The sequence below is a fragment of the Cetorhinus maximus genome, chromosome 18 (genome assembly GCF_964194155.1).
Source record: "Cetorhinus maximus chromosome 18, sCetMax3.hap1.1, whole genome shotgun sequence".
NCBI classification, from domain to species: domain Eukaryota; kingdom Metazoa; phylum Chordata; class Chondrichthyes; order Lamniformes; family Cetorhinidae; genus Cetorhinus; species Cetorhinus maximus.
The window spans coordinates 43,837,643-43,864,349 of record NC_135896.1 but is presented as its reverse complement, the minus strand read 5'-3'; the positions used below and the strand labels follow the sequence as shown (position 1 = coordinate 43,864,349).

The following is a 26,707-nucleotide window of genomic DNA, read 5'->3' as shown; positions in this document are numbered from 1 at the left end:
CAGCATTAAACACTCTTTATTTTAACTGCCTGTCAAGTGAGTTAGTGAGCCTGTGATTTAAGAATATTAAATGGCAGAGCTCTGAATCTTTGCAGGCAACAAGTGGAGATTTTGAAGGGTGACAAAATGACTGCTCAGAAAATTATAGAAGTTCTGAACAAACAGGTATGTTTTTATTCCTTCCAAAGATTGAAATTTATGCCAAGTTCTCCGTTAATTGTTTTGTATTAAATTTATAATTCTGGGTACCACAGCTGTCATGGAATACTGCTTGGGAAATTCACATGCAAATGGGTAAAGTTTGCACTGGCATGCTACACGTAGTTATTATCGGGGATTTGGTTGTCTTACTAACAATCCATCAAGGGAATGCTAAAGGTCTTTCAAAAAAAAAAAGGCCCATAAATTTTTAGTTATTATTTTTGTAGGCCCAGAAAGAGCATCACTCCTCCTCCTGAGCCCACAAAATAAAAACTGAAAATTTCCTGAGTTTTCTTTTTGTCTGCCACACACTTAAAGCAGCCCTTTCTCAGTTATCGCCATCCCAAAACACCCCATCCCACAGATCCTCCTGCCAACTGACTTAATGGAGGGGCCATGCAATTTCCCAGCTTCCCTGACATCTGAGCTACAATGTGATGTCCATTTGGCTCCCATAGCTGTCCCACGCCCCTGCCCCCCACATACAGGTGAGGCCTGTAGCTGAATTTGGCCCTGGATTTAGTTGGATACATGGAGCAGCTGATCTGTCAACTTGCTCCTATTTTGGGCGCAAGTCAAATTGCTTGGCCATGATGTGCTGGTTTTCTCTTTTTTTCACATTTCTGGATATAATCCAGACTATTAAGTGTGATGAACACGAGCCCTTCATGGTCAGTCCTGCACGTTATGCAGTTGAAAATAATTTTCTCTCCTTGTGTCAGTGATTTATCTGGTTTAAACTGGCAAAGTGAAACTGGTGTAGGAACAAATACTAACAGCCTATTATACTTCTTAGGGCATCATCACTGCTGTAAAAAGGCTTATTGTTGGAATGTTGGATTTTACCTCAAGGGGACTGTAATACAAAGGGGAAAAGTTATGTTACAGCAATACAGAACTCTGGTTGGACACAGTGTGGAGTATTGCATTCCGTTCTGGGCACTGTATCTCGAGAAGGATATATTGACCAGGGAGTGGGTGCAGCACTGATTCAACAGGCTGATACCAGGGCTAAAATGGTTAAATTATGAGGACACGTTTTATAGACTAGGCTTCTGAGGGTTGCCAACTCGGGCTGGACATATTCCAGGAGATGTTGGTGGAAATGACATCACAGAAAGCCGACAGTATGGCGCAAGCAGGTGAATTTCTTCATTGGCCCAGTTTCTCACGCACCCTGCCATCTCACCCCACTTCCCTTGGCAGCCCTCCCAGATTCAGTTTTTGACATTTATTTCTCTTTTTGGTTTCTCCTTTCGCCCGCAACAAACGTTTAAGGTTTTATTACATTTTTAATGCAGGCTTCCAACGTGAGTTGGGTTGAACGTCCCGCAATTAGAAGAAAACAAATAAAACAACACTTACACTCCACTGACTGAGTTAATAGTGCATCAAATTTGGCCCTGCCTGTCTATCTCCCCTCCAACAGATTTACTCAAACTGAGATGTGCTTGAAATTTCGATATTTAACTTTTTTAATCTCACGCCCACACTTGCAGCACAAACCGCCAGAGCCACACACTCCGGCCATTCTGGGAGGGTTCACAACACCAAGGTTTCTATTTCCTTGAATTTATAAGTTTAAGGGGTGAACTAATTGAGGTGTTTAAGATGAATAAAGGATTTGATCAAGTAACTAGAAACTACTTCTTCTGATATGAGAGTCCAGAACACGAAACCACAGCCTTAATATCAGAGCTAGGCCATTGAGGGTTGATCTCAGAAAGCACTTCTTCACACAGGGTAGTGGAAATCTGGAAAACTCTCCCCTGAAAATCTGTTGAGGCTAGGTCAGTTGAAAATTTAAAATTTGAGATTGTTAGATTTTAGTTAGGCAAGAATATTAAGGGTTATGAAGCCAAAGCAAATAGATGAAGTTAAGTTAACGGTCAGCAATTATCTACTGATGGACCCAGACTTGAGGGGTTGAATGGCCTATTCCTGTTCCTATTCCTGTGTTCCCACTGGCTTTGTTCATGCGTCACTGTTTGTAAATTTGTTTCAAATAACTTGTCACCCATAAAGCATAGGTAAGTCAAACTGGTTGGCCTTACTTTCACTAAAGAAAGAAAGAAAACTTGCATTTATGTAGCGCCCTTCACAAGCTCAGGACCTTCCAAAGCGCTTTAAGCCAATGAAGTCTTTTTTAAAACTTAGCCACAGTTGTCATGTAGGAAAGCTACCAACTACGAATGAATTGGCCACTGTAATAAATATATTTTAATAAATATTCAGGCTTTTTGATATCATGAGATAATCGGCAATCTGAATAAGGTACACTGCAGCCAACAGGGGAAAAATTTCAGTCTCAACATATGTTTAACCAGCAAAGAAAAGATCTAGGCCATGTGCTTATAATCTTCGAATTAAACTGAATGTGTTAGAAGATACTAATCTATTAATCTGTTGTCACTAATCCATAAAACAATATGTTTATCTGCAATTTGAAGTTTATTCTGAAGATCGTCACACTCCACTTGATCATTTTAAAGGCTTTTTAATTGTAAATGGTTAATTTTAATTACAAATAATTAAGCACTGCCTTTGTTTCACATGTAGCAGGAGCACAGTTGCTGCTTGCTTTATTGAAGATTTGTGTATGTAGTAATCATTTGTAAAAGTGATTGTTGGTTCCTACCATTCTGAAAATCTTTTTGTTCCAAATGGTGCTATAAATCAGATGACAGAGCTGAGATCCCAAAACCAACAGCTAGATGCAGAGAATGAAGACCTTTGCCACAAAAACTCAAAAAATCAAGCTGATGTACTGGAATTGAAGCAGCGGCTGGTTGAACTAGTTCGCCAGAAAGAGAAAAAGGCTGGGAGTTTTCAGAAAGAACGTGAACAAGAAAAAATTCATAAAATGCAAGAAATTGAAAACAGCCATGTAAGGTTAAATTGTTCCGTGATAATATTAGTATTGTCTCCTATTTCTTACGATCATTACATTGGCTCTGTTTCATAGAAACATGTAAATTTCAAAATAGAAATAGGCCCTTCAGCACATTATATAGCTCCCCAATCAGAACTATCTGCACAATACTTCCAGTTCACTGCTTTTTCTATGTAGCCATTATTATTTTTCTTTAAGTGTTTAGCTGATTCCTACTTAAATGCTGTTACGGACTTAGTTCCAGTAGCTACTTGTGGCTTGTATTCTAATAACCATTTAGCAAGGAAAAAACTAACTCGCCTTTTGTACAAATAGGTCTAATTCTGTTTATGCCCCCTTGTTACCAATTTATTGAACAGTGGGAATAAACTTTTGTTATACTATTCTCTCAAATCTTTCAATGTTATAAATATTTCTTTCATATTCCCCTTTAACCTTCTCTGCTCCAGTGAATGTAGGCCTAGTTTTGAGAATCTTGCATCATATTTGTATCTACTCATCCCTGGTATATTAATGAATTAGAATCTCTATTTGCATCCACTAGATCGCTCTCTTCCGCTCTTGAGACATTTACCACTTGCATTTCCATTTGTTTGTCCCAAAATATTTGAATACAGTTTGCCAAAACTCAAGCATTTAGTGCACCCAGCAATTTACTGATGCTCATGTTGAAACCTCTTAAATCCGTGGAGAGCAAGAGAAATTCAAGGATAGATCTCTGGGTTACAGCACTAGCTACATCTATTCAACAGAACCTATATACTCCTCGGGGTGGATTTTTGGACACTGTCAGGGTGGGAATGAATGCATATGGGGCCTGAAAATACCAGCACTGGCCAGCCTGCCAATTTCCTGATGCTTTTCCTGGCGATGGTCATTTTAGTGAAGGTGGCATTGGGGCATGCAGGGCTACCCGCCCCCATGGGTAGCTGAATATGCTCGTTTAGGAACCTTGTTAGGTCCAATTAAAGGAGGCTGACTGGAATTTTCCAATCGGCCCCAGTTTTCTGCACTGGTGGGAGCTGGCTTAGGTGCCTGAAGGCAGGCAACTAGCAACAGACCAGGGGCTGGCGCTCCAGGCAGGGCAAGAGTCTGCATGCTACCCTGTAGAGGGACCCCACCACACAGGTGTCTGGTGGCCTGGCTGCTAGAAAAAAATTTTAAATTAGCATTTTAAAAAGGATGCTGCCAGGGTACCACCATGTTGAAGTGCCCTCCCTATTACTTGTCTACCATCTCCGCCTGCTGCTTCTCAAGCTGGAAGGCCTCTGGTTGGCCTTCCAGCTTTGAGAGCCCACCCACCACCCTGAATTGGGCAGGGAACCTGTCTCCGTGCCAATTAAACATGAAAATCCCACTCAGTGACTGTTTGATCCGGGGTTCAAGACCCGGAAACAGTCCCGACTTCTATCTCCCACCTCTGCAGGGAAAATACAGACCCTACTGTTGTCTTTTCTTTCCTTCAATCATGCTCTCTTTAATACCATTCACCTTAAACTTTGCAGCAAATCTCTTGTGTGCCAATTTGTCAAAAATATTTGAAGTTCAGATATATGATATTCCTTTGTCTGTTTGCCCTTTACAAATCTGTGTTGACCATCTCTGATTACCAATACTTCAGAAAGATTGTGGTCTCTAGCAATTTTCATATTTTTGCCAAGAGGCTAACTGATCTATATTTACTTGGTTTAACTTTTATCTGCCAAACTCCAATCTTTTGATGCAATCCCTGTTTCTATAAATGTTTGGAAAGTTATGATTACGACCTCTGCTATTTTCTCATTAGCCTCCTTTTGTCTTGTTTAGCTTGCTGACTTATTAATTTTCTTCATTAATTCCAACACCATTATCTTCATTGGCTGCTAAATGTACTAATGGCTTGAAGTTGCTTAATTATTTTAATTCGAACATTACTGAAAGGAGAGATGTGTTGCTGAAGTTTTTCATCTTGCACTCATCCGGACAAGCGCAAGAATGCCAAATTTCAAATGAACACAGTGATTTATACTACAGGAGAAAAGGGTGCCGATTGGTTGACAAGTCGACACTGATTGGCCAAGGCATTGTCATGGAATAAGCAATGGGAAACTATGGGCTCCCCAAGCTCATGGGTAATTCAAAAAAGTGCCAAGGCTTGAACATATTCCTTTTGTTTGCAGAGAATAGGTCCCTGTGTACGAATGTAAGTCACTTCTAGCAAGCGTAAATGAGCCACATTATGAGCTTGACTGATTATCTTAAATTGGTTGTCAATGTAGCTATTTACACATTCAGGATTGTTCAGCAAATGCTGCCCAATCATGGAATTTTGGGTTTTGCAAGAGCAGGCTAGTTGAGTATGGTCTACTGTACTAATGTCCCAATTCCCTGATGCTTCCTCCATGGCAATGCAAGATGAAAACCTTCGGCGACATGTCTCTCTTTTCAGCAGTTGAGGAAAGAACCCTGTCTGCATTCTGAAATTAAAGTAAGCATTTAATTATCAGCAGAAATAAGTGAGATACTTTTGATGATTTGTAACCTGTTTTAAATATTGATGCATGGGTTTCATAAACACTCAGGTCAGAATCATCACAGATTTGCATTGTGTGTGGTAGTGGGTGTGAAAAAAGACATTTTACCCGCTGGCCGCAATGGTGGGATTTCGCACCGTATCATCCACATCATGCCTCATTAATTATGCAGCCACCGGAAACTCTCGGTCTCACTGGCGGGTGGCCTCTGAAATGCCCGCCATGCCATTACCTCACCATTTCCTCACTTCGGGTGCCGTATCTAAACAGCAGCTGCATGCACAGTTCTCAATACTTACAGCCCAGGACTGCTCCAGTGAAGACAGGGCCCTGAAAGCCAAGAAGAGTTCAGTGACCCATTGTTGGAATGCCTTTCAGAGGTCCGTCATGTCTTCCACCCCCACTCTGGCTGCAGGAGGTCCAGCAATCTCACCACCTCCACCTTGGGAGGGGGTGGCAGTGGTGGTCAGTGCCAACACTGCACAGAAGAGGTTGGCCATCCAGTGCAGAACAAGGATGAACTATCTCATCCGTGCTGCCAGGGCGAGGCAACCATCTCATCACTCTAAACTCTGACACTCTCAAGCACATCACACGTTCACTGGCAACTCAGTCACTGCCAGCTCAAGGAACATCACCATTCACTGTCTCTCACACACACCCTCACATCTGCATGTGGCCTCATCTCCTCTGGAGACTGCCTCCTCAGCCCTCACCATCTTGAGGGCACTTGCACAGATCAACATGTGCCCCCACTCACACGTTGGGGTACCTTCTTCCCCAGTACAGCCTTTGCCCTGCAGCCTCTTCCCTTGCTTGAGTTCACTCCCTCCCCCTTTCCTAAGCAAGCCCTAGCCCTGCAGCCGTTGAAAAGCCACTCCTACCTTACGGCTGCACTGGTAGGTAGAGACCTGCCTGTGAGCCCTCCTAAAAGTGATGTGGTGCAAAGCCAAGCATCGATGACTGCGAGTGCTGCCCGAAGCAAGGTAGGCAAACAAGCTTCAAAGTCCTGAGCGAAGTGCAGCTCGCCAGGTGTACGTCGCTTATGTACATGATCCAGCGTGGGGGGATGATTCCAGTGAGCAGGGCTTATAACGAGATGCTAAAGTATTGAAATTAGGCTCTCGACGTGCAGTGGCGTGAAACACGGCCAGCCATTGTCGGGCAGAGCGCATCGATTGCAAAACTGGTTTCATGACAGCGTAAGACCAATTTTTGGCCTTCTCGGCATTTGTCTGCTCATGCCCGCTGCCAACGGGAGCGGAAAATTTCGCCCTCAGTTTTTTAATGCATTCATGGAATGTAGGCAACACTTGAAAGGCATGCATTTATTGTCCATATCCCTAATTGGCCTGTTAGACCATTTCAGAAGGCAGTTATGAGTCAACCACATTGCTGTGTGACTGGAGTCATCTGTAGGTTAGACCGGGTAAGGACAGCAGATTTCCTTCCCTCAAGGACATTGGTGAATCAAATAAGTTTTACTACAATCCAGTCGTTTCATGGTCACATTTATCAATATTAACTTTTTAGTTCCAGATTTATTTAATTAACTGAATTTATGTTCCCCACCTGTCATGGTGGAATTTGAACTCCTGTCTCTATGCTATTAGCCTAGATATCTGGGTTACTAGTCAAATAATATAACCACAATGCTACCTTCCAAATATAGTACACGTTCAAAGTTATTTATGTTCATGTGATTAAAAATCATGACTGGATTTACATTTTGAAATGGGTCCACTTTGTAGAAACAGTTCAATATTCATATTTTTCATTTTCAGTTGTCCAAATATAACAAACTGGAGGATGAAGTCACTGCTCTAAAGCGCACAAATGAAAACTTGATAAGGGAGAAGGAAACATTGAGTGATGAAGTGAACCGGTGCATTGGCAAGGTATGAAAATTTGAAGTTGAATATTTTAATCAGATTCAGAGCACCAGTTAGTAGCCACTTAACTGTCTTATACCTCAGGAACAGTTGATTTAGAATACATTTGTAACTGTACTTCTATAAATACTTACATTCAGATTGCCAAAATGAACATTATGGAGATGCAGACGGAAAATTTGAGACATGAACTGCAGGCATCACTGCTGGAAATCCAGAAGTTATCTAGTCAGCTGACCACATCACAAGAAAAGGTATTATGAACCTACGAACGTGCGAACATATGAAATAGGAACCAGGAGTAGACCATTCGGCCTGTTGAGCCTCCTCTACCATTCAATAAGATCATGGCTGATTTCTTTGTATTACTAATTCCCATCTACCCCCGATAACCTTTGATTCCCTTGCCTAACAAAAAGCTATCTACCTCCATCTTAAAGATATTCAATGACCCCCACCTCCACTGCCTTCTGAGGCAGAGAGTTCCAAAGTCGCAGAACCCTCTGAGAGAAAACATTTCTCCTCAGCTGTGTCCTGAAAGGTGCCTCCTAATGTTAAAACTGTGCCCCCTAGTTCTGGACTCACCCACAAGAGGAAACATTATTTCCACATCCACCTTGTTAAGACCGTTCAGGACCTTATGTACTTCAATCAAGCCACTCCTCACTCTTCTAAACTCCAGTGGAAACAAGCCCAGTCTGTCTAACCTTTTCTCATAAGACAACCCACTCAATCCAGGTGTCAATCTAGTAAACCGCCTCTAGCATTAACATCCTTTGTTAAATAAGGAGACCAAAACTGCACACAGTATTCAAGATGTGGTCTCACCAATGCCCTGTGTAACTGAAGTATAACATCCTTCCTTTTATGTTCAATTCTTCTCATAATGAAGGATAGCATTCCATTAGCCTTATGAATTATTTGCTGGACCTGCGTACTAACTTTTTGTGATTCATGCACGAGAACACCTAGATCCCGCTGCACCTCGGAATTCTGCATTCATTCACCATTTAAGTAATTCTCTGCTTTTTTTATTCTTTCTACCAAAGTGAACAACTTCGCATTTTCCCATATTGTGCTCCATCTGCCAGATTTTTGCCCACTTACTCAACCTATCTACATCTGTTTGCAACCTCATTATGTCCTCTTCACAACATACTTTCCTACCTATCTTTGTATCTTCTGCAAATTTAGCTACCATGCGTTCGCTGCCCTCATCTAAGCCATTGATATAAATTGTAAAAAGTTGAGGCCCCTGCACAGACCCCTGCGGGACTCTGCTTATGACATCCTGCCAATCCATTGACAGGAAAATGATCAATTTATGCATACTGTCTGTTCTCTCCCAGCTAACCAATCTTCTATCCATGCTATGTTACCCCCCATGCCATGAGCTTGTATTTTCCGCAATAACCTTTGATGTGGCACCTTATCGAATGCCTTCTGGAAATCCAAGTACAGTACATCTTCAGGCTCCCCTTTATCCACGGCACGACTTACTCCTTCAAAGAACTCCGATAAATTGGTTAAACATGATTTCCCTTTCACAAAACCATACTGACTCTTCCCAATTACCTTGAGTCTTTCTAAGTGCCCAGCTATAATCTCCTTAATAATCGATTCTAGCACCTTCCACATGACCGACATCAGGCTAACTGACCTATAGTTTCTGCCTCCCTCCCTTCTTGAATCAATGGGTTATATTTGCTACTTTCCAGTCTGATGGAACCTTTCCAGAATTTAGCGATTTTTGGAAAATTAACATCAACACGTCTACGACCTCATTAGCTACCTCTTTTAAGACCCTAGGATGAAGTCCATCAGGACCCGGAGAATTATCAGCCCACAGCTCCAAGTTTGCTCAGTAAGGCTTCCCTAGTGATTTGTAATTTCACCAAGTTCCCCTCTCCCTTCCACCTCTTCTTGTATCCTCTGTCATGAAGACAGAAGCAAAATATTCGTTAATTTCATCCGCCATTTCCTTATTATCTACTATTAACTCCCCATCCTTGCCCTCTAGAGGACCGACACTTACTTTACCTACCCTTTTCCTTTTAAATATCTGAAGAAGCTCTTACTATCCGTTCTTACATTTTTAGCTAGTTTCCTCATACTTTAATTTCTTTCTCCTCATTAACCTTTTAGTCATTCTCTGCCGTTCTTTATATTCTGACCAATCATCTGACCTGCCACTCATCTTTGAGCAGTCGTATGCTTTTTCCTTAAGTTTGATGCTTTCCTTAACTTCTTTAGTTAACCAAGGATGGTGACTCCTCCCCTTAGAATATTTCTTTATCATAGGAATGTACTTATTCTGAATATTCAGAAATATCCCCTTAAATGTCTCCCACTGCTCCTCTATTGACCTATCCCCTAGCCAAGTATCCCTGTTCACTTCAGCTAGCTCAGCTCTCATGCCCACATCGTTGTCCTTATTTAAGTTTAAAATACTAGTCTTAAACCCACACTTTTCTCTTTCAAACTGGATATAAAATTCAATCATATTGTGGTTGCTGCTACCTAGGTTGCCTTCACTTGGGTCATTAATTAACCCTGTCACATTGCACAATACCAAGTCTAATGTAACTTGCTCTCTGTTTCCAGAATGTGCTGTTCTAAGAAACTGTCTCGAAAACGTTCTGTGAACTCCTCATCCAGGCTCCCACTGCCACTCTGAATTTTCCTGTTCATATGTAGATTAAAATCACCCATGATTATTGTCATCCCTTTATTCACTCAATATTTCTTCTTGTATATTTTGTCCTACATTGTGGTTACTGTTAGGGGGCCTGTAGACCACTCCCACTAGTGACTTCATTCCCTTACTATTCCTCATCTCCACCCAAACTGATCCTACATCCTGATCTTCCGAATCAAGGTCATCTCTAACCATTGCACAGATGCCATATTTGATTAATAGTGCTACCCCCTCCACCTTTACCTAGCTTCCTATTCTTATTGAATATCAAACACCCTTCAATATTCAGAACCCAATCCTTCTCATTCTGCAGCCACATCTCTGAAATAGCTATCGGATCATTCTTCTTTACTTCAATGTGCGCTGTCAATTCATTTACTTTGTTATGAGTGCAGATGAACTATAAGGAGATACGAGAAAAATGTAATTTTAGTTATATTGCCATTTCTTTAATTCCTTCACTTTCTGTATTTCTCCGCAACCAAAATAACAGGCAGGGGGCTTGCTTTTCAGGCATCTTCCAGAGTTACCAGGTTATTTTTTAGCTGTTCATGGATTGAGTGCATTGCTGGTTAGGTCAGCACTTTTCGCCTATCCCTATTTGCACTTGAGAAGGTGGTAGTGAACTTCTTGAACCACTGCAGTCCATGTAGTGAAGGTCCACTCACAGCAATGTTTCATCTAATTTCTCTTTGCTGTGCGTGGTCAGTTTGTCGCACTGCACAGTCTTGCCAATCATGTGTGCATAGTAAGGGAACATTGGTTATGCATGGCCTGTTCTCTGCACAGTACATTTAGGCAGCAGAGCTTAGAGGAATCATTGTGCCACAGTGCTGTTAGGTAAGGAACCCCAGGATTTTGACTTAACAGTCAGGGTGGTGTGTAACTTGGAGAGGAACTTTACAGGCGGTGGTGTTCCCAAGTGCCTGCAGCTTTGTTCTTCTAGATGGTAGAGGTCATGGATTTGGACGGTGCTGACAAAGAAACCTTGGCGAGTTGTTGCAGTGCATTTTGTAGATGGTACACACTGCAGCCACTGTGCACAGATGGCGGAAGGAGTAAATGTTTAAGTTGATGGATTAGACACCAATAATGTCAACTGCTTTGTGTTAGAGGGTGTCAAGTTTCTTGAAAGTTGTTGGAGTGGCACTCATCCAAATGAGTAGAGAGTATTCCATCATACTCCTGACTTGTACCTTGTAGCTGGTGGAAAGACTTTGGGGAGTCAAGAGGTAAGTTACTTACTGAAGAATATCTAGCCTCTGAACTGCTTTATAGCTACAGCATTTATAGGGCTGATACAGTTAAGTTTCTGATCAACGGTGGCCCACCCAGGATGTTGATGGTGCAGGATTTGGGGATGGTAATGCTGTTGAATGTCAAAGGAGATGGTTAAATGCTCATATTGGAATGGTTATTGCCTGGCATTTGTGTGGTGCAAATGTTACTTGCCATTTATCAGCCCAAGCTTGAATGCCTGAGAGGAAGGTATGTTGACTACTCTTTCTCCTCAAATCCATCAGAAAATATCTTGTTTCCACTTAGTACTTGCCCAGTGTGGCAAAAGTTTGGGGTACAGCTTTAAGCTAGTTAGTAGCATTGTGTTACTGGATCATTCCTAGGAAATTGCACTTAAAGGAATACATTATGACACAGCCGATGGTAAAGTCTAAGTTGCTCAAATCCCAGAGGGAAACTTGAAACAACTGTCATAACCCACTTTTTGCAAATTGTATGTTCCAAGATGCAGGCTTTGAATTCAGTAGTAATAAGATCACCAAGTCTCAAGTGGTTTTTTTATAAAACTAAATTAAACATTTATTAATAAAAGAAAAATTGTAAGCACATACATATGTCTACAAAATTACTACAATAATAACTACAAAAATCACCTAATTAATCTGACTCTCAGTTATAACCCCGTTAAGGCAACAGTAAAACTCATAGATTTAAAGAATCACCTGGCAGAGCTTGCCCTGGATAGTCACATTCAAAATTAGTTTCTTTCAGCACTGGTTCCTTGCAGACAGACTTGAGGTTTACATGCTGGATCTTAAAATGCCTCTGTCTTACATACAATCTCCTTTCTCCTTTATATATATTTCTCTCTTTGAATGTAAATTTTCCATTGTATTACCAGGTTTTTAATTTTACCTCTTCTAACAATAACATCCTTTGATTCCACCAATTTTATTAGTAAGCTGGAAAAAAAATAAACACACCGCCTGGATTCTTCTAACTAGGTGCAAGATTTCACCCATTCTTTTGAATGGTTTATTTAAAAATGTAAATTGCCCCCATGACACCTATGTTTCTAAACTTCCCCATGTTTATCTAATTACCATTTCAAACCACCTACTTTTTATATATCAAAGCACCCAAACTAGCTGGCTTTAATCGAATTAAGACACACATAGACAAACACATGGAGTTTTAGTGGGCTCTGTGTCTATTTTAAAAAATAATTTCCATTAACATTATAGACATTAATCTCTCCATGACAAATGAAAGAAGCTTGACACTGTCCAGGACAAAGCACCCCACTTGATTGGCACCACATCCACAAACATTCACTCCCTCTACCGCCGATGCACAACAGCAGTAGTGTATACCATCTACAAGATACACTGCAGGAATTCACCAAGACTCCTTAGACAGCACCTTCCAAACCCACGACCACTACCATCTAGAAGGACAAGGGCAAGAGCAGCAGATAGATGAGAACACTACCACCTGGAAGTTCCCCTTCAAGTACTCATCATCCTGACTTGGAAATATATTGCCGTTCCTTCACTGTCGCTGGGTCAAAATCCTGGAACTCCCTTCCCAACAGCACAGTGGATGTACCTACACCACATGGACTGTTCAAGAAGGCAGCAGTTCAAGAAGGCAGCTCACCATCACCTTCGCAAGGGCAGCTAAGGATGGGCAATAAATGCTAGCCCAGCTAGCAAAGCCCACATCCCATGAATGAATAAAAAAAATAATTTTGTTGTGTACTCAAGAGCAAGGTGGAATACCTCAACACAGGAATAAATGTAACATTGGCCATAAGAAGCATGCCTTATATTTTCGATGGACAGACTGTTGCAGGTTATAATCCTGTTCTGAAAGACAATTTTATTTGCTGAATTTAAGATTTACATTTTGTCACACTAGATATTTTATATTTTTAGATACAGAGTCTGGAGGAAAGTTTACAAAGTATCAACCTCCAAACTGCAAAATTGAAATCAGACTTCCGTGTCGCTCAACAGGAAAATGAGGCATTGAAACAGGAAGTGATGTCATTGCACAAAGAGCTACAGACCACCAAAGATAAGGTATAACCCAATTTAAATATTGTCTGAATTCTTTCAGCCTATAACATTTTTAAACAAGTTTGATGTGTTATAACTTTGTGTGTGTTTGCATGCATACAGATGAAGTTAGCATTAGTGTATTGGACATTTTTGAAAAGAAGTCCAATCTAAGGCTAAGTGTAAATTGCAATGAGAACTTTATTCAGTTAATCCCCTCCTTCCCGACATCTCAGTCCAAATGCTGACATTTGCTGTAATAGGGTATAATACCAGATGTCTTCTGATATTCAGCTAAATGTAACTTCTTTGTTACTGAACTTATACAAGAAGTGCCAGTGGGAACATCATAACCAGGCCCAATCACGTCCTCCCCCAACGAAATTCACATTCGAACAAAGTCACTTCATAAACCAAGCCTCTTTTCCCCATCTCTTTCATAGGTAGGCAATAGATAATCCAAGATTGAGGCACATCAAGCTGCAATCGTGTGCATTTCAGGAACTGGTTGTCATGGTGATAAATGAAAAAGAGGAGGAGAAAAGAATAACAAATAACTTGTCTCTGCCTATTTCAAAACTATCACAAAGAAAGCATTTCTGATGATTTACATAAGTGTATGTTCCCTTTCTGTGACTTTCAGAATCAGGTGCTAGAGCTGACTTTGCATTCTGCAGATTTTCACCACCAGAAGAAAATGTTTTACCAGGATGATCTGGCTCGACTGGTGGAGGAGGAACAGAAATTTCTACGGCAGGAAAATGAGAGGCTGCAGAAAGAGGGACAGCACACAAAAGGAGACCTACAGCAGGCAAGGGGGAAGGTAATTGAGAAAATAAACCAACAGTTTCCTGAACCTTGATTGACTTCACAGGCCTGGATTTTTCCAAGGAGGCAGGGGGTTCTGCCGCTGGGGCCAGAATCAAGCAGGGGCTCAATCCTGCTTCAGTGGGCTGCGGGACATGTGGTTGCATTTTGTGGGTGAGAGCCAATCAAGTGGCAGCCTCCAGGCCTGCATTCCAATTAAGGATGGCAGTCTGCCCCTAAGACCTGTAAGCCCAATCAAAGGGCTGGCAGCTCAGCAGCACCACTTGGAGTGGTGGCCACTCTTGGAGCAGCACCTGAATGAAGAAGATGCATAGATGGACATATGCCCTCACAACCAACCGAGTAGGGTTGGGGGCCCAGTCATACAGGCCCTGGAAGGCAGTGGGGGAGGGTTGCTGAGGGCAGACTTGGGGTGGGGGGGTGAGTCCAGCAGGCTGACCTAATAATGATATCCAGATGTATTACAATGAGGTTCCTGACATCCGATTGCGGGAAACGCGCCCCGCCGTCAGAGAGCTGAGCGGATGATCACAAACTGGTTTCACGCCATTGTGAAACTGATCCTGCCATATTGTCCACTCACACTACTGAACATGCCTGACGCCAGACAGAAAATCCGAGCCTCAATATACATTGGAGCACTAGCCCCTAATTTAATTTAAAATCATCTGTGCATTGTCATCTTCACATTTCACCATCACCTCATTGCTTCTGTCCTACCTTTGCAATCTCGTTCAACCTGCTGTCAATGCCTGTACCCTTCGATTCTCTAACTCTGGCCTTTTGTCCCACTCTTTGTTTTGCCATTAGTGGCAAGATCTTCAGCAATCATGGCCCTACTTTCTGGGATTCCCTCCTTAAATCCTTCCTCCTCTCCACTTTACCACCATGCCACTGTCTGCCCTGTAAAGTAATGTCATTGGATTAATAATCCTGAGGTTTAGCCTTATGCTCTGGGGACACAGGTTAAAATCTGTGGCAGCTGGTGGGAATTTAAATTCAATTAATTTTTTTTTAAATCTGGAATTGAAAGTTAACATCAGTGATGGGACCATGAAGCTATCACAATGGCCAGTACAAGTTTCTAGCAATGATTTGCGTATAACAAGAATATCTATGTAATAATGAATTGGCAACAAATTGGGCCTTGGTTGAAATTTGTAAATGATAAGATTGCATGTTTTTTTCTCTCTTTCACAGATCAAACATTTGGAAGCTGCAATTTTAACACTCAAACACCAGAAACTCTATAACAAGTCTACCATGTTGAAAGCTGCTGAACAGGAGAAACTCTGTCTGAAGAGGGATTATGATCAGATTCAGAAAGAGCTCAACAGGAAGGTATGGTATGAAAATAATGAGGAATTCAATATCACTGTTTTATGATTAGCGTAGAGTGTAGAAAAATGGCTTAGACCTGTCATGTAACAGTGCCCCAAGTCACTTTACAGAAGATTGGGTGAACACTGAGCAGAAAAATGTGATCCAAGAGGCAAGCTTCGAAAAGACTTGAGGGAGTGAGCAATGGTGGCAAGGCAAAGAGGGCTTCAACATGGAGTGGCGATGAATGGTGGGGTAGAGGGAAGGAAAGACTCTTGCCAGATAAAAGTTGGATAAGTGGAGTGGGTGCTGTGACATATTGCTGAAAGGTTTTTTTTTTAAGAGGTCAGGTAGAATTTTGAGACTGAAACAAGGGTTGTGAATTGAGTAATGCTGTAAAACTGGGAGCCAGTGAAATTTGGTGAGGGACAAGGGCGGTAGGGATTTGGGACTCCGTGCAGGAGAGAGGCCACAGATTCTTGGATGAGTTGGATTTTTATGCAATGGTAAATCTGGGTAGGCCATCACGAAGACCATTAAGAAATAGATCTCAAGATACCAACTGCTCTGATAAGAGTTTTGGTGGCAGTGGGGTGAGTTGGGGATGGGAAAGTGGTATTCCAGTACTGAAACTGTATTCTTGGTAGTGGATCAAATGTGAGTTCAGGGTTAGCAAAAAATACAAAGTTGTGAACTATCAGGAATGAAGATGGAATCAGCACTTGAGGTGCAAACCTACTAATAGAAGCCAAACATAATGGCTGGACAAAGCTCTGCTTATCTGAGACTTTGTGCTGGATAAACAGACAAGTTGAATCATGTAATCGTGGGTGATGACAAAGCTTGTTTGTTATTGGTATGCTAAACCCTTGTTTAACGGTGTATTATGAAGATATGTATATTAATATGAAGTAAGGGATGGTTATGGATATAGTGTTGGTGAATACCGAAGGTGACAATCCTGACATTGCAACTATTGCAGGAAATGACAAATTTCACTGGGGATAGGTAGGAATATATATAATAAAGGATAATTTCACAATGGACCATGGAGGAGAAGCAGTGGAGAGGCATATAATAATTGATCCTATTAAAGAGATCCAAACGTGATAGTGTGTTATAGTTGCAGTTGTATAGGGTGGAATTTATGTGCTTGAGAACTTGAATGAAAGGGAGTTAAGAGGGCAAGTAAAACTTGTGATGAAGTTTACTTGTCTGCTTTTGAAATGCTTCTGCATGCCAGCTAAAATTAAATGTGTTATTAACATGTTATTAAAATAGTTAGAACATCAAGAAAGGATAAAAATGTATCTTCAGTAGAGCTGATTTGTTCCTTTAAGATCCTGACACCACTATGCATTCAGTCAGAAGCCAAGTCAGACTTGGCTGAAATCAAATAATTTCTTCTTGAGTTCAGTGTAGTCTCCATTCCTGACACAGAACTAATTCTCTTAACAGACTAATCTGATAGCCTCACTTGAACACGAACTGAAAGTCCTCAGTGTGGAGAATGAAATGCTACAAAAGAAACAGGCAAGCTTGGAGAACCAATTAGTGGAGACCAGTGACAAGGTATGCACTATGAAACTGAGAAAAATATGATGGCTTGGATTTTGCGATGACAGGTGACGGTGAAACTGTCAGCATTCACCACAATTGCTCCACTAGGCTGATGATAACTTCAGGAGTCCACATATGCACAGAATAACAGAAATCCAGAAGTTGCTGTCAATGATCAACGCTCCTACAGAGTGTATGCTGTTGAAGACACCCTCCCCACGCTGCTCCCTCCCACGCGCCCCACACCGAGTGTAATCCTTAAGCAGTGAATTGATGATAGCTTCCACTTTTACGCCATCAGTCTGGTTGTAAAAGTCTTGAAAAGATTACTCCTTATTGAATGGGGTGTGACTGGATTTTTTTTACTAGCGTATTAAGTTGATAATTACTGTCAAACACCCTCACTGGCCCTGAAAAGCTAATTTTATATTTGTAGAATGCCAAATTTCTCCATTATAATTTTTTAAAAATACAATTTTAAAATAAGAAAAATAAAGTTTTTAATATTATTTTAGCTTGTATCTTAATCCAATAAATTATTTATTTCACTATTGCAGAATTTAAATTAAAAGTGAAGGATAATCAGTACTTTTAACTTTGTGGTTTGTTATCTGTGCGAACATTTCAATATGATGGGCTGCTTATACTGCTTGCTGACACCACTGCTGCTGGATGCCCGGAGATTCCCTTGACCTAGTGCCACATTTAAATTGCCATTGGGGAAAGGGATGTCCGCTAGATCCTTGCGGGTAGTTTTCTTCAAGATCAGCACTGAGCACATTGCTTCACCACTGACCATAAAATTCAGCTCAATGGAATCAATTTTAAAATTACTTTTTATCCTTTTACTCCAATCTGACTAATTCTTAATAAAACTAGCTGAAAGCTGTGATCCTGAATGGTTTATAATTTCAAACAAAGGAATAGACAGATGTTAAGATATGAAAACAAGCCATTCATTCCAACCCATCTGTGTCAGCATTTATCCTTCATGTCAGAAAATAGTATTGATCACAATTTACCCATCCTGTTCCTTTCATCCTTATTTCATTCATTCAGCTGTCCAATCTAATGTTGAATCTTGACTTAGTTTTTGCCTCAGTCAATAACTCTGCAGGTAAATTCCTGCACAACTCTTTGTAAAGAAATTGCTCCTGCTCTTTGTTCTAAATTTTGTACATTTGACCCTGTATATATAACTTCCCATTCTAGATCCCTCAAAGGCTGAAACAGTTGCTTTTATCTACCCTATCCTATCCTTTCAAAATTTTAATCACTTTTATCATACTGCCATAATAACTGTTTGTTCTAATGAAAAATGCACTATTTTTCAAGTTCTTCATAATATTTCTATTTCTCCATACCAGGTAGTGCCATAGTGAATCTGTATTGTACCTCTCTAAAGTCTCAATATCGTCGCTGTAGTTTGAAGCCAAGTACAGCACACACTACTCTAACTGAGGTCTTAATTAGCTTTCATGCAGGCTCCGCATTAGTTCCTTATATATAATATATCTCTACATGTATTATTTATTTGAGTAAACCTCTGCATAAAGCCCCATGGGATCTTTTTACATTAAAGTTGGTATATCAGTTAAAGTTGCTGCTAATAGGTATGTGGAGCACTAAGGGCAGAATCGTCCCAGAAATCGGCAAAAGTCCGAAATCAGGCAGGGTAAGCAGCATTGGACCCGCTGACAGCAATGGCAGCTGCTTCCACCAGATCATGTGGCACTTTAAAAAATGCAGAGGCATGGGTTTCACGTCGGATTGTTGGCAGAGCGGCCTCTGATTCGCCCACCCTGCAGTGACCTAGAGTCTACAGTAATTCGGGCGCCATATTTAAAGGGCGCCCCTGCACAGAGCTAGCACTCGCCATGGGATCGGAAGCTGCTGGAAAGTCATGGCTGCCAAAGGGAGGAAACGTGCTGCCCCCAAATTTAGCGACACCTCCATCAAACGCCTACTGTATGCAGCGGAGGCCCACCATGATGTCTCTACCCCCTCTCTAGGCAAAGACCACCAATCCAGCATAGGAGGCAATGGCAGCGGTGGTCAATATCAACGCCCTGCAAAAGAGGACAGCTACCCAGTACCAAAAGAGGATGAATGATCTCCTCCGTTCTGCCAGGGTAAATCACTCTTCCACAGGGATCTCACTCACTGCCAGTTCAAGGGACATTACCATTCATTCTCTCTCTCATACCTTCATCTGCCCTGTGGATTGTGTCCTCATCCCATCCATGGCAGCACTCAGCACCCACCTTTACCTTAACCTTTTCATCTGGCCTGGCAGGCGTCCTGCTTACACTCTCCATCTACATTCATGCAGGACAAGCTGCCACACAACAAAAGGGAGAGGTTGCAGACTGGTGGAGGAATGGCTGACATTAAGGTCCTCGCAGACTTTGAAAATAAAGCCATCAAGCTGGCCGGCGACCATCTGGACTGTTGCTGTGCTGACAGTGAGGTCAGCGGCACTCAACCAAGTGAGGATCCAGCAGTGCAACATTCATCAGACAACCATGCTGTGAGCGAGGTCCCCTGTTCCGCAGTCCCCTGCCATGCACTAATTATCTCTCCTTGTTTTTGCAGACACATTTGGGAAGCAGCCAGGGGGGTCCACAAGCCGGGTCCTCGACTCCAGCCTGAGGACATCACGGAGGAGGAATCTGCACACACCAACATTGAAGACTCATGGCAGCGCTCACCCACACCCTCCACCAGCGCAGAGACACACACCTCGGTGGGGCCTAGTTCTAGAGTAACCTCGGGTTCACAATCTGGTGAGCACATCACACTGCCTGATGCACAACAGGCAGAGGCAGGGACTTCCCAGGTTTCCGGCACTCTGAGGACTGCTGGAGGCCAGAAATTTGCTGAGTCCAGGTCAGATGAGGGGCATCTGGACTCAGTCATACCTTAGTTGCTGGAGTTGCAAAGGTAAGCTCTGGAACATCAGGAAGGGATGTCCGCGCCTATCCTCAGATTGCAAGGCACGATGGAGGAGACCGCCTTCATTCTGAGGTGATAGTGCAGGCATGCCAATGCACCGAGGCCAACGCTGATAGGATAGCAGCCTCCATGGACGCCTTGGTCCAGGACATTGGTCCTGCACTGCTACAGGAGTTGCACTCCATCACTGAGGCACTTTCAGGCATCCATCAGTGACTGTGGCACCTCCAACTCAACAGACCAAAGAGGGTGCCGCTGCAACACAGCAAGACCCTGAAAGGAGGCCTGGGCCCTCCAGAGGACGCCCACCAAAGTTATCACAGACAGGGTCAGCAGGCTGCCTCCACCTTTGCTTTGGATGTCTGGGCAGTACCAAAAGGTAGCAGCAGGTTTAGAAAGGACAAGCAGATTTAGTTGCAGAAAGTGTACGGGTGTTAATCATTTGTACTTAATGTTGACCATTGTAAATACACTCCCAAGAATGTCTCCTTGTCTATGGCTCCTTGTTATATTAAGCAGTGTTCATGTCAATCAGATGTGAAACCTTGTTTCCTGCACAAAACAAAGGCTACTGTCGCATTCCAGGGTCTCTTCCCTGTGCAGAGTGGAACCTATTCAGCACAGTGATTGTCTGTCTTCAAAGTCACTGACCGGATTAGTGATGTGTGCACCTCCATGTGGCTTGTGTTTGCTTCAAGAATCTCATGCCCAAGCATCACTGGGTTCCATGTTGTTCTCTGTGCGCTCTCGGCACCTTCCAGACAGGGCTTCACCCTCTTCTCAACACCATCCCTGACAACTGAAGCTGTGGTGCTGAAGGGAACAGGTGATGAAGGCTGCCAAAGGATCAAGTTGTCTTAAAGTCCATGTGCCCGCTATTTCTCAGAAGCATCTCGATGACCTAAGCCTCTTCACAGAGCAAACGTGCACTGCCCTTAGCCAGACAGGTGTCAGGTGTTCCCAGATGCAATATGAAGATCTCAGGAGTGTCCTCACTGCATCTCATCATCATCCTCCTGGAATCTTGTGACAATGAGGGCCTCATGATTACGACTGCCTTGTCTGGCCAGTGCAATGGCTTCATCACCTGCACCCTCACCTTCTAAGATCTCATCACCCTCATTCCCTTCCACTTCCTCCTCATCGGAGGACGCGTGCAGCTCTCGCGTCTCCTCATCATCGAGGTCCTCCCCCGCTTTGCATCGCCAGGTTGTGTAATGCGCAGCAAGCCACTATGATGTGCAACATCCTCTGAGGAGTGTACTGGAGTGCTCCACTAGATCTGTCCAGGCACCAGAGCCTCATTTTCAAGATGCAAATGGTGTGCCTGACCAAACTCTGGGTTGTGGTATGAGCTTTGTTGTACCTTCTCTCACCAGGTGTCTGAGGCCACTACAAGAGCGTCATCAGCGACGTCTTTTGTGGGTAGCCCTTGACCCCAGGAGGCAACCCTTTTAAAGGCAGTTGTAAATCACGCCACCGTGAAATCACACTGGTATGGGATTTAAATTTGATGTGGAGTTTGATTCTGGCGTGTGGCTACTATAATGAGATTAAAATTAAGCTCCTGATGTTCGACAGCAGAAAACGCGACCCGCCATGGACCAGGGGAGGGGACAATCTGTCCTGGATTTACGTCATTGGCAAACGTGACTAGGGCCTTCTCGCAAGATTCTCTGAACACGCCTGTCATGATCAGGTGCAGAAAATCCTGGCCTATCAATTATACATTTCTAATTCTGGGTCCTGAGATCAATTGTACGTCTCCATTTGCAATTCTGGCAGTGATCAGCTTGCTCAGCACAGAGCAGGCACTTGGAGCTTTCTTAGCTTGTGTGGTTATTACACTGCTGTTGTCTATACCCACTGAATTATTATGGGTTAATTTTTAAAATTGTAAACACTGAAGTGAATACATTGTGAAAATATGGATAATGCCTTGTTATGCTATTAGTTGCTAGCTTTACAGACTGCATATATGACCATATACTATGTGGCAGTGGTGACAGGGAAAATGTTTAGAGAAGATAGTAATTTGTTTTGATTGTAATGCTTTATTGAATGTGCAAAGCCACACTTGGCTTGTAGGGTGTGAGTACTCCTTGATATTGAGCACAAATGAAATCTTTGGTTGAGTCTTAAAAATTATAACACCAGCTTTCTCCAAAACCCAGAGCACCATTGAATGTGTGCAGGTATATATGCAATTGAAAGCAACACATACAAATGTGAATATTTTAACTGTTAGTAGAAGCAGAAGAATCTGGTTGCAGTGAGTAAACTATTGCTGGAACCAAAAGCAAAAGGAATCTGAGAAAGGTTTCCTTGTTCTGTACCATATCTGGAAATAAGAAGAAGGATTTAGAAAGCTAAGATTCCTATACAATAATCATCAGTAACATGGGGTCCAAATTATCCGTAAATAGAGTATTTTTTAAAAACTGGCCATATTGAAGCTTCAAAGAAAATGCTGGAAAACCAAAAGGCAATTTCATTTTGAAAATTTTCTTCTAGAAACAGAATGCTATAGAATTTACTGATGTATCTTTTGAATAACCAGAAGTTAAGTTGGGCTTTATCAAAAATATATCATTTTCCATAGCAAAGAATCTTTAATGTGTAGTCTTTTGATTTCTAGGTGAGTTTTAACTTAAGGGTTCAGTTGTCTTTTTAAAGTTTGAATAATAAACCGACTCAAATAGCATGATGAAGAGATACTCGAATCAAAATGACATTGTGCAACTCGCTCAAAAACTTCACACAAATGATGAATTTTCTTTTTGCATTTTTTACTTAGTTGCTACAGTCAAATTCAAGCCTGACATTTACCCAGGCACAGAGTCTTCGCGAACTACAACAACTGCGGGAACAGGTCTGTACCATGGTGCCTAAAGAACAATTAGCACAGCTCCAGCAACGTCTGAGCCTCGAGGAAGTTCAATGCCGTCAACTGCAAGAGCATCTGGACAAGAAAGTCACGGAATGCAATACACAGCAGGTAAATATCAAGCAATAATCTAGGTTGTACTAGCACTTCCTATCACTTTATGTACGCATTTAGAAATAATCCAGATAATCACAAAAATGTAAGTTATTGTGGTGATGTAATTGTAGTACCATTGTTATTTTCTGATAGTTGGATTAGATTCATAAAGGTCTACAGCACAGAAGAAGGCCCTTCGGCCCATCAAGTCTCTGCCGGTCAAACAAGCACCTAACTATTCTAATCCCATTTTCCAGCACTAGGCCCATAGCCTTGTATGCCATGGCATCGCAAGTGCACATCCAAATACTTCTTAAATGTTGTGAGGGTTCCTGCCTCTACCACCCTTTCAGGCAGTGAGTCCCAGATTCCCACCACCCTCTGGGTGAAAAAATTCTTCCTCACATCCCCTCTAAACCTCCTGCCCCTTACCTTAAATCTATGCCCCCTGGTTATTGATCCCTCCACCAAGAGGAAAAGTTCCTTCCTGTCAACCCTATCTATGCCCCTCATAATTTTATACACCTCAATCATGTTCCCCCTCAATTTCCTCTGCTCCAGGGAAAATAACCCCAGTCTAAACCAATCTCCCCTCATAACTAAAACTCTCTAGCCCAGGCAACATTCTGGTAAATCTCCTCTGCACTCTCTCTCTAGTGCAATCACATCCTTCCTATAATGTGGATTCCAGAACTGCACGCAATACTCTAGCTGTGGCCTAACCAGCATTTTATACGGTTCCAGCATAACCTCCCTGCTCTTATATTCTATGCCTTGGTTAATAAAGGCAAGTATCCCATATGCCTCCTTAACCAATTTATCTACCTGTCCTGCTACCTTAAGGGACCGGTGGACATGCACACCAAGGTCCCTCTGATCATCGGTACTTTCCAGGGTCCTACCATTCATCGTGTATTCCCATGCCTTGTTTGTCCTGCCCAAGTGTATCACCTCACACTTATCCGGATTAAATTCCATTTGCCACTGATCAGCCCATCTATATCCTCCTGTAATCTAAGGCTATCCTCCTCATTATTTACCACCCCACCAATTTTCGTGTCATCGCAAACTTACTGATCAACCCATCTACATTCAAGTCTAAATCTAAGGTAGCAGGACAGGTAGATAAGGTGGTTAAAGAGGTATATGGGATACTTGTCTTTATTAACCGAGGCATAGAATATAAGAGCAGGGAGGTTATGCTGGAACCGTATAAAATGCTGGTTAGGCCACAGCTAGAGTATTGCGTGCAGTTCTGGAATCCACATTATAGGAAGGATGTGATTGCACTAGAGAGAGAGTTATATATACCACAAACAGCAAGGGACCCAACACCGATCCCTGTGGAACCACACTGGGCACAGGCATCCAGTCACAAAAACACCCCTCGACCATCACCCTCTGCTTTCTGCCACTTAGCCAATTCTGGATCCAATTTGCCAAATTGCCTTGGATCCCCTGGGCTCTTACCTTTGTTATCAGTCTCCTATGCGGGACCTTATCAAAAGCCTTGCTGAAGTCCAAGTAGACTACATCAAATGCATTGCCTTCATCTACACACCTGGCCACCTCTTCGAAAAATTCAATCAAAGAAATTGGTCAGACATGACCTCCCCTTAACAAAACCATGCTGACTGTCCTTGATTAACCCCTGCCTCTCCAAGTGTAGATTAATTCTGTCCCTCAGAATTGCTTCCAATAGTTTCCCCACCACTGAGGTTAGACTGGCTGGCCTGTAGTTGCCTGGTTTATCCCTTCCTCCCTTCTTGAATAACGGTACCACATTGGCTATCCTCCAGTCCTCTAGCACCTCTCCTGTGGCCAGGGAGGTATTGAAAATTATTGCCAGCGCCCATGCTATCTCCTCCCTTGCCTCACTCAACAGCCTGGGATACATTTCATCCTGGCCTAGAGATTTATCTACTTTTAAGCCTGCCAGACCACTTAGAACCTCCTCCCTTCCTATGCTAATATCTTTAATTATATCACAGTCCTTCTGCCTGATTTCCATACCCACATCGTCCCTCTCACTTGTGAACACCGACACAAAGTATTCATTTAGAACCCTACCTATGTCTTCCGGCTCCACACACGAATTACCACTATGGTCCTTAATGGGCCCCACTCTTTACTTAATTAACCTCTTACTTTTAATGTACTTGTAAAATAGCTGGATTTTCCTTTATTTTACCTGCCAATGTTTTTTCATGCCCCCTTTTTGTGTTCCCCCTACACATTCTATACTCCTCTAGGGCTTCCGCTGTTTTGAGCCCTCGGAATCTGTCATAAGCCTCCCTTTTTCTCTTTATCCAATCCTGTATATCCCTTGACATCTAGGGTGCCCTGGATTTGTTGGTCCCACCCTTTATCTTTACTGGAATATGTTGGCCCTGTCCTCTCCCTATTTCCTTCTTGAATGAGCCCCACTGCTCTGACGCAGATTTACCCAAAAGTAGCTGCTCTCAGCCCACTCTGGCCAAATCATATCTGATCTTATTAAAATCAGCCTTACCCCAATTTAGAACGCTGATTTCTGGCCCATCCTTGTCCTTTTCCATAACAACCTTGAATCTAACGGAGTTATGATCACTATCTGCAAAATGCTCCCCCACTGATACCTCTACCACTTGCCCGGTTTCATTCCCTAAAATTAAGTCCAGGACCGCCCCCTCTCTTGTAGGACCTTCTACGTACTGGCTTAAAAAGTATTTTAAGAATTCCGCTCCCTCTTAAAAACTATCACACCAAAACTAACGCAGTTAATATTGAGGAAAATCCCTCACTATAACTAACCTATTATTTTTACACTTCTCTGAAATTTGCCTACATATCTGCTCTTCTATTTCTCTCTGACTGTTTGGGGGCCTATAGCACACTCCCAGCAATGTGGTTGCTCCTTTTTTGTTTTTAAGTTCTACCCATATGGCTTCATTTGAGGAGCCTTCTAAGATGTCATCCCTCCTTACTGCTGTAATTGATTCCTTGATCAATATTGTGATACCCCTTCCTCTTTTACTTCCTTCCCTGTCTCGTCTGAAGACCCTATATCCTGGAATATTGGGCTGCCAATCCTGCCTCTCTCTCAACCACGTCTCTGTGACGGCAATGACATCATACATCCATGTGTTAATTTGTGCCCTTAACTCATCTGCCTTATTCGTCGGACTCCTTGCATTAAAATAAATACCATCCAACCATGCCAAGCTCCCTTGTGCCTTAACTGGCCGATAATTTCTATGCATCCCATACTCACTTGCTCTCTTCTAATTTTGGCTGTGCATCTCCCCCTGCTGAACCTTCTCTCAGGATCCCATCCCCCTGCCAAGTTAGTTTAAACCCTCCCCAACAGCACTAGCAAACCTCCATGCAAGGATGTTGGTCCCATTCCAGTTCAGGTGCAACCCGTCCACCTTGTACAGACCCCACTGCCCCCAATATCCCAGAAATCTAAAGCCGTCCCTCCTTCACCATTTCTCCAGCCACGCATTCATCTGGACTAACCTCCTATTTCTATACTCACTAGCGTGTATCGGAAGTAATCCAGAGATTCCTGTTTTTTAATCTA

At 42.5% G+C, this 26,707-nt stretch overlaps 1 protein-coding gene across 2 annotated transcripts in view; it reads left to right on the top strand.

Moving 5' to 3' along the window:
• Positions 1-26,707, top strand: part of nin (ninein (GSK3B interacting protein)) — a 182,665-nt gene that overhangs the window by 148,459 nt on the left and 7,499 nt on the right. For both annotated transcript variants that reach the window (XM_078562560.1, XM_078562561.1), the window contains exons 19-27: positions 96-165; positions 2,882-3,088; positions 7,392-7,505; positions 7,640-7,753; positions 13,374-13,520; positions 14,140-14,319; positions 15,525-15,665; positions 17,103-17,216; positions 22,957-23,157. In XM_078562560.1, the coding sequence (XP_078418686.1) occupies positions 96-165; positions 2,882-3,088; positions 7,392-7,505; positions 7,640-7,753; positions 13,374-13,520; positions 14,140-14,319; positions 15,525-15,665; positions 17,103-17,216; positions 22,957-23,157 (1,288 nt within the window). The remainder of the gene's footprint in view (positions 1-95; positions 166-2,881; positions 3,089-7,391; positions 7,506-7,639; positions 7,754-13,373; positions 13,521-14,139; positions 14,320-15,524; positions 15,666-17,102; positions 17,217-22,956; positions 23,158-26,707) is intronic.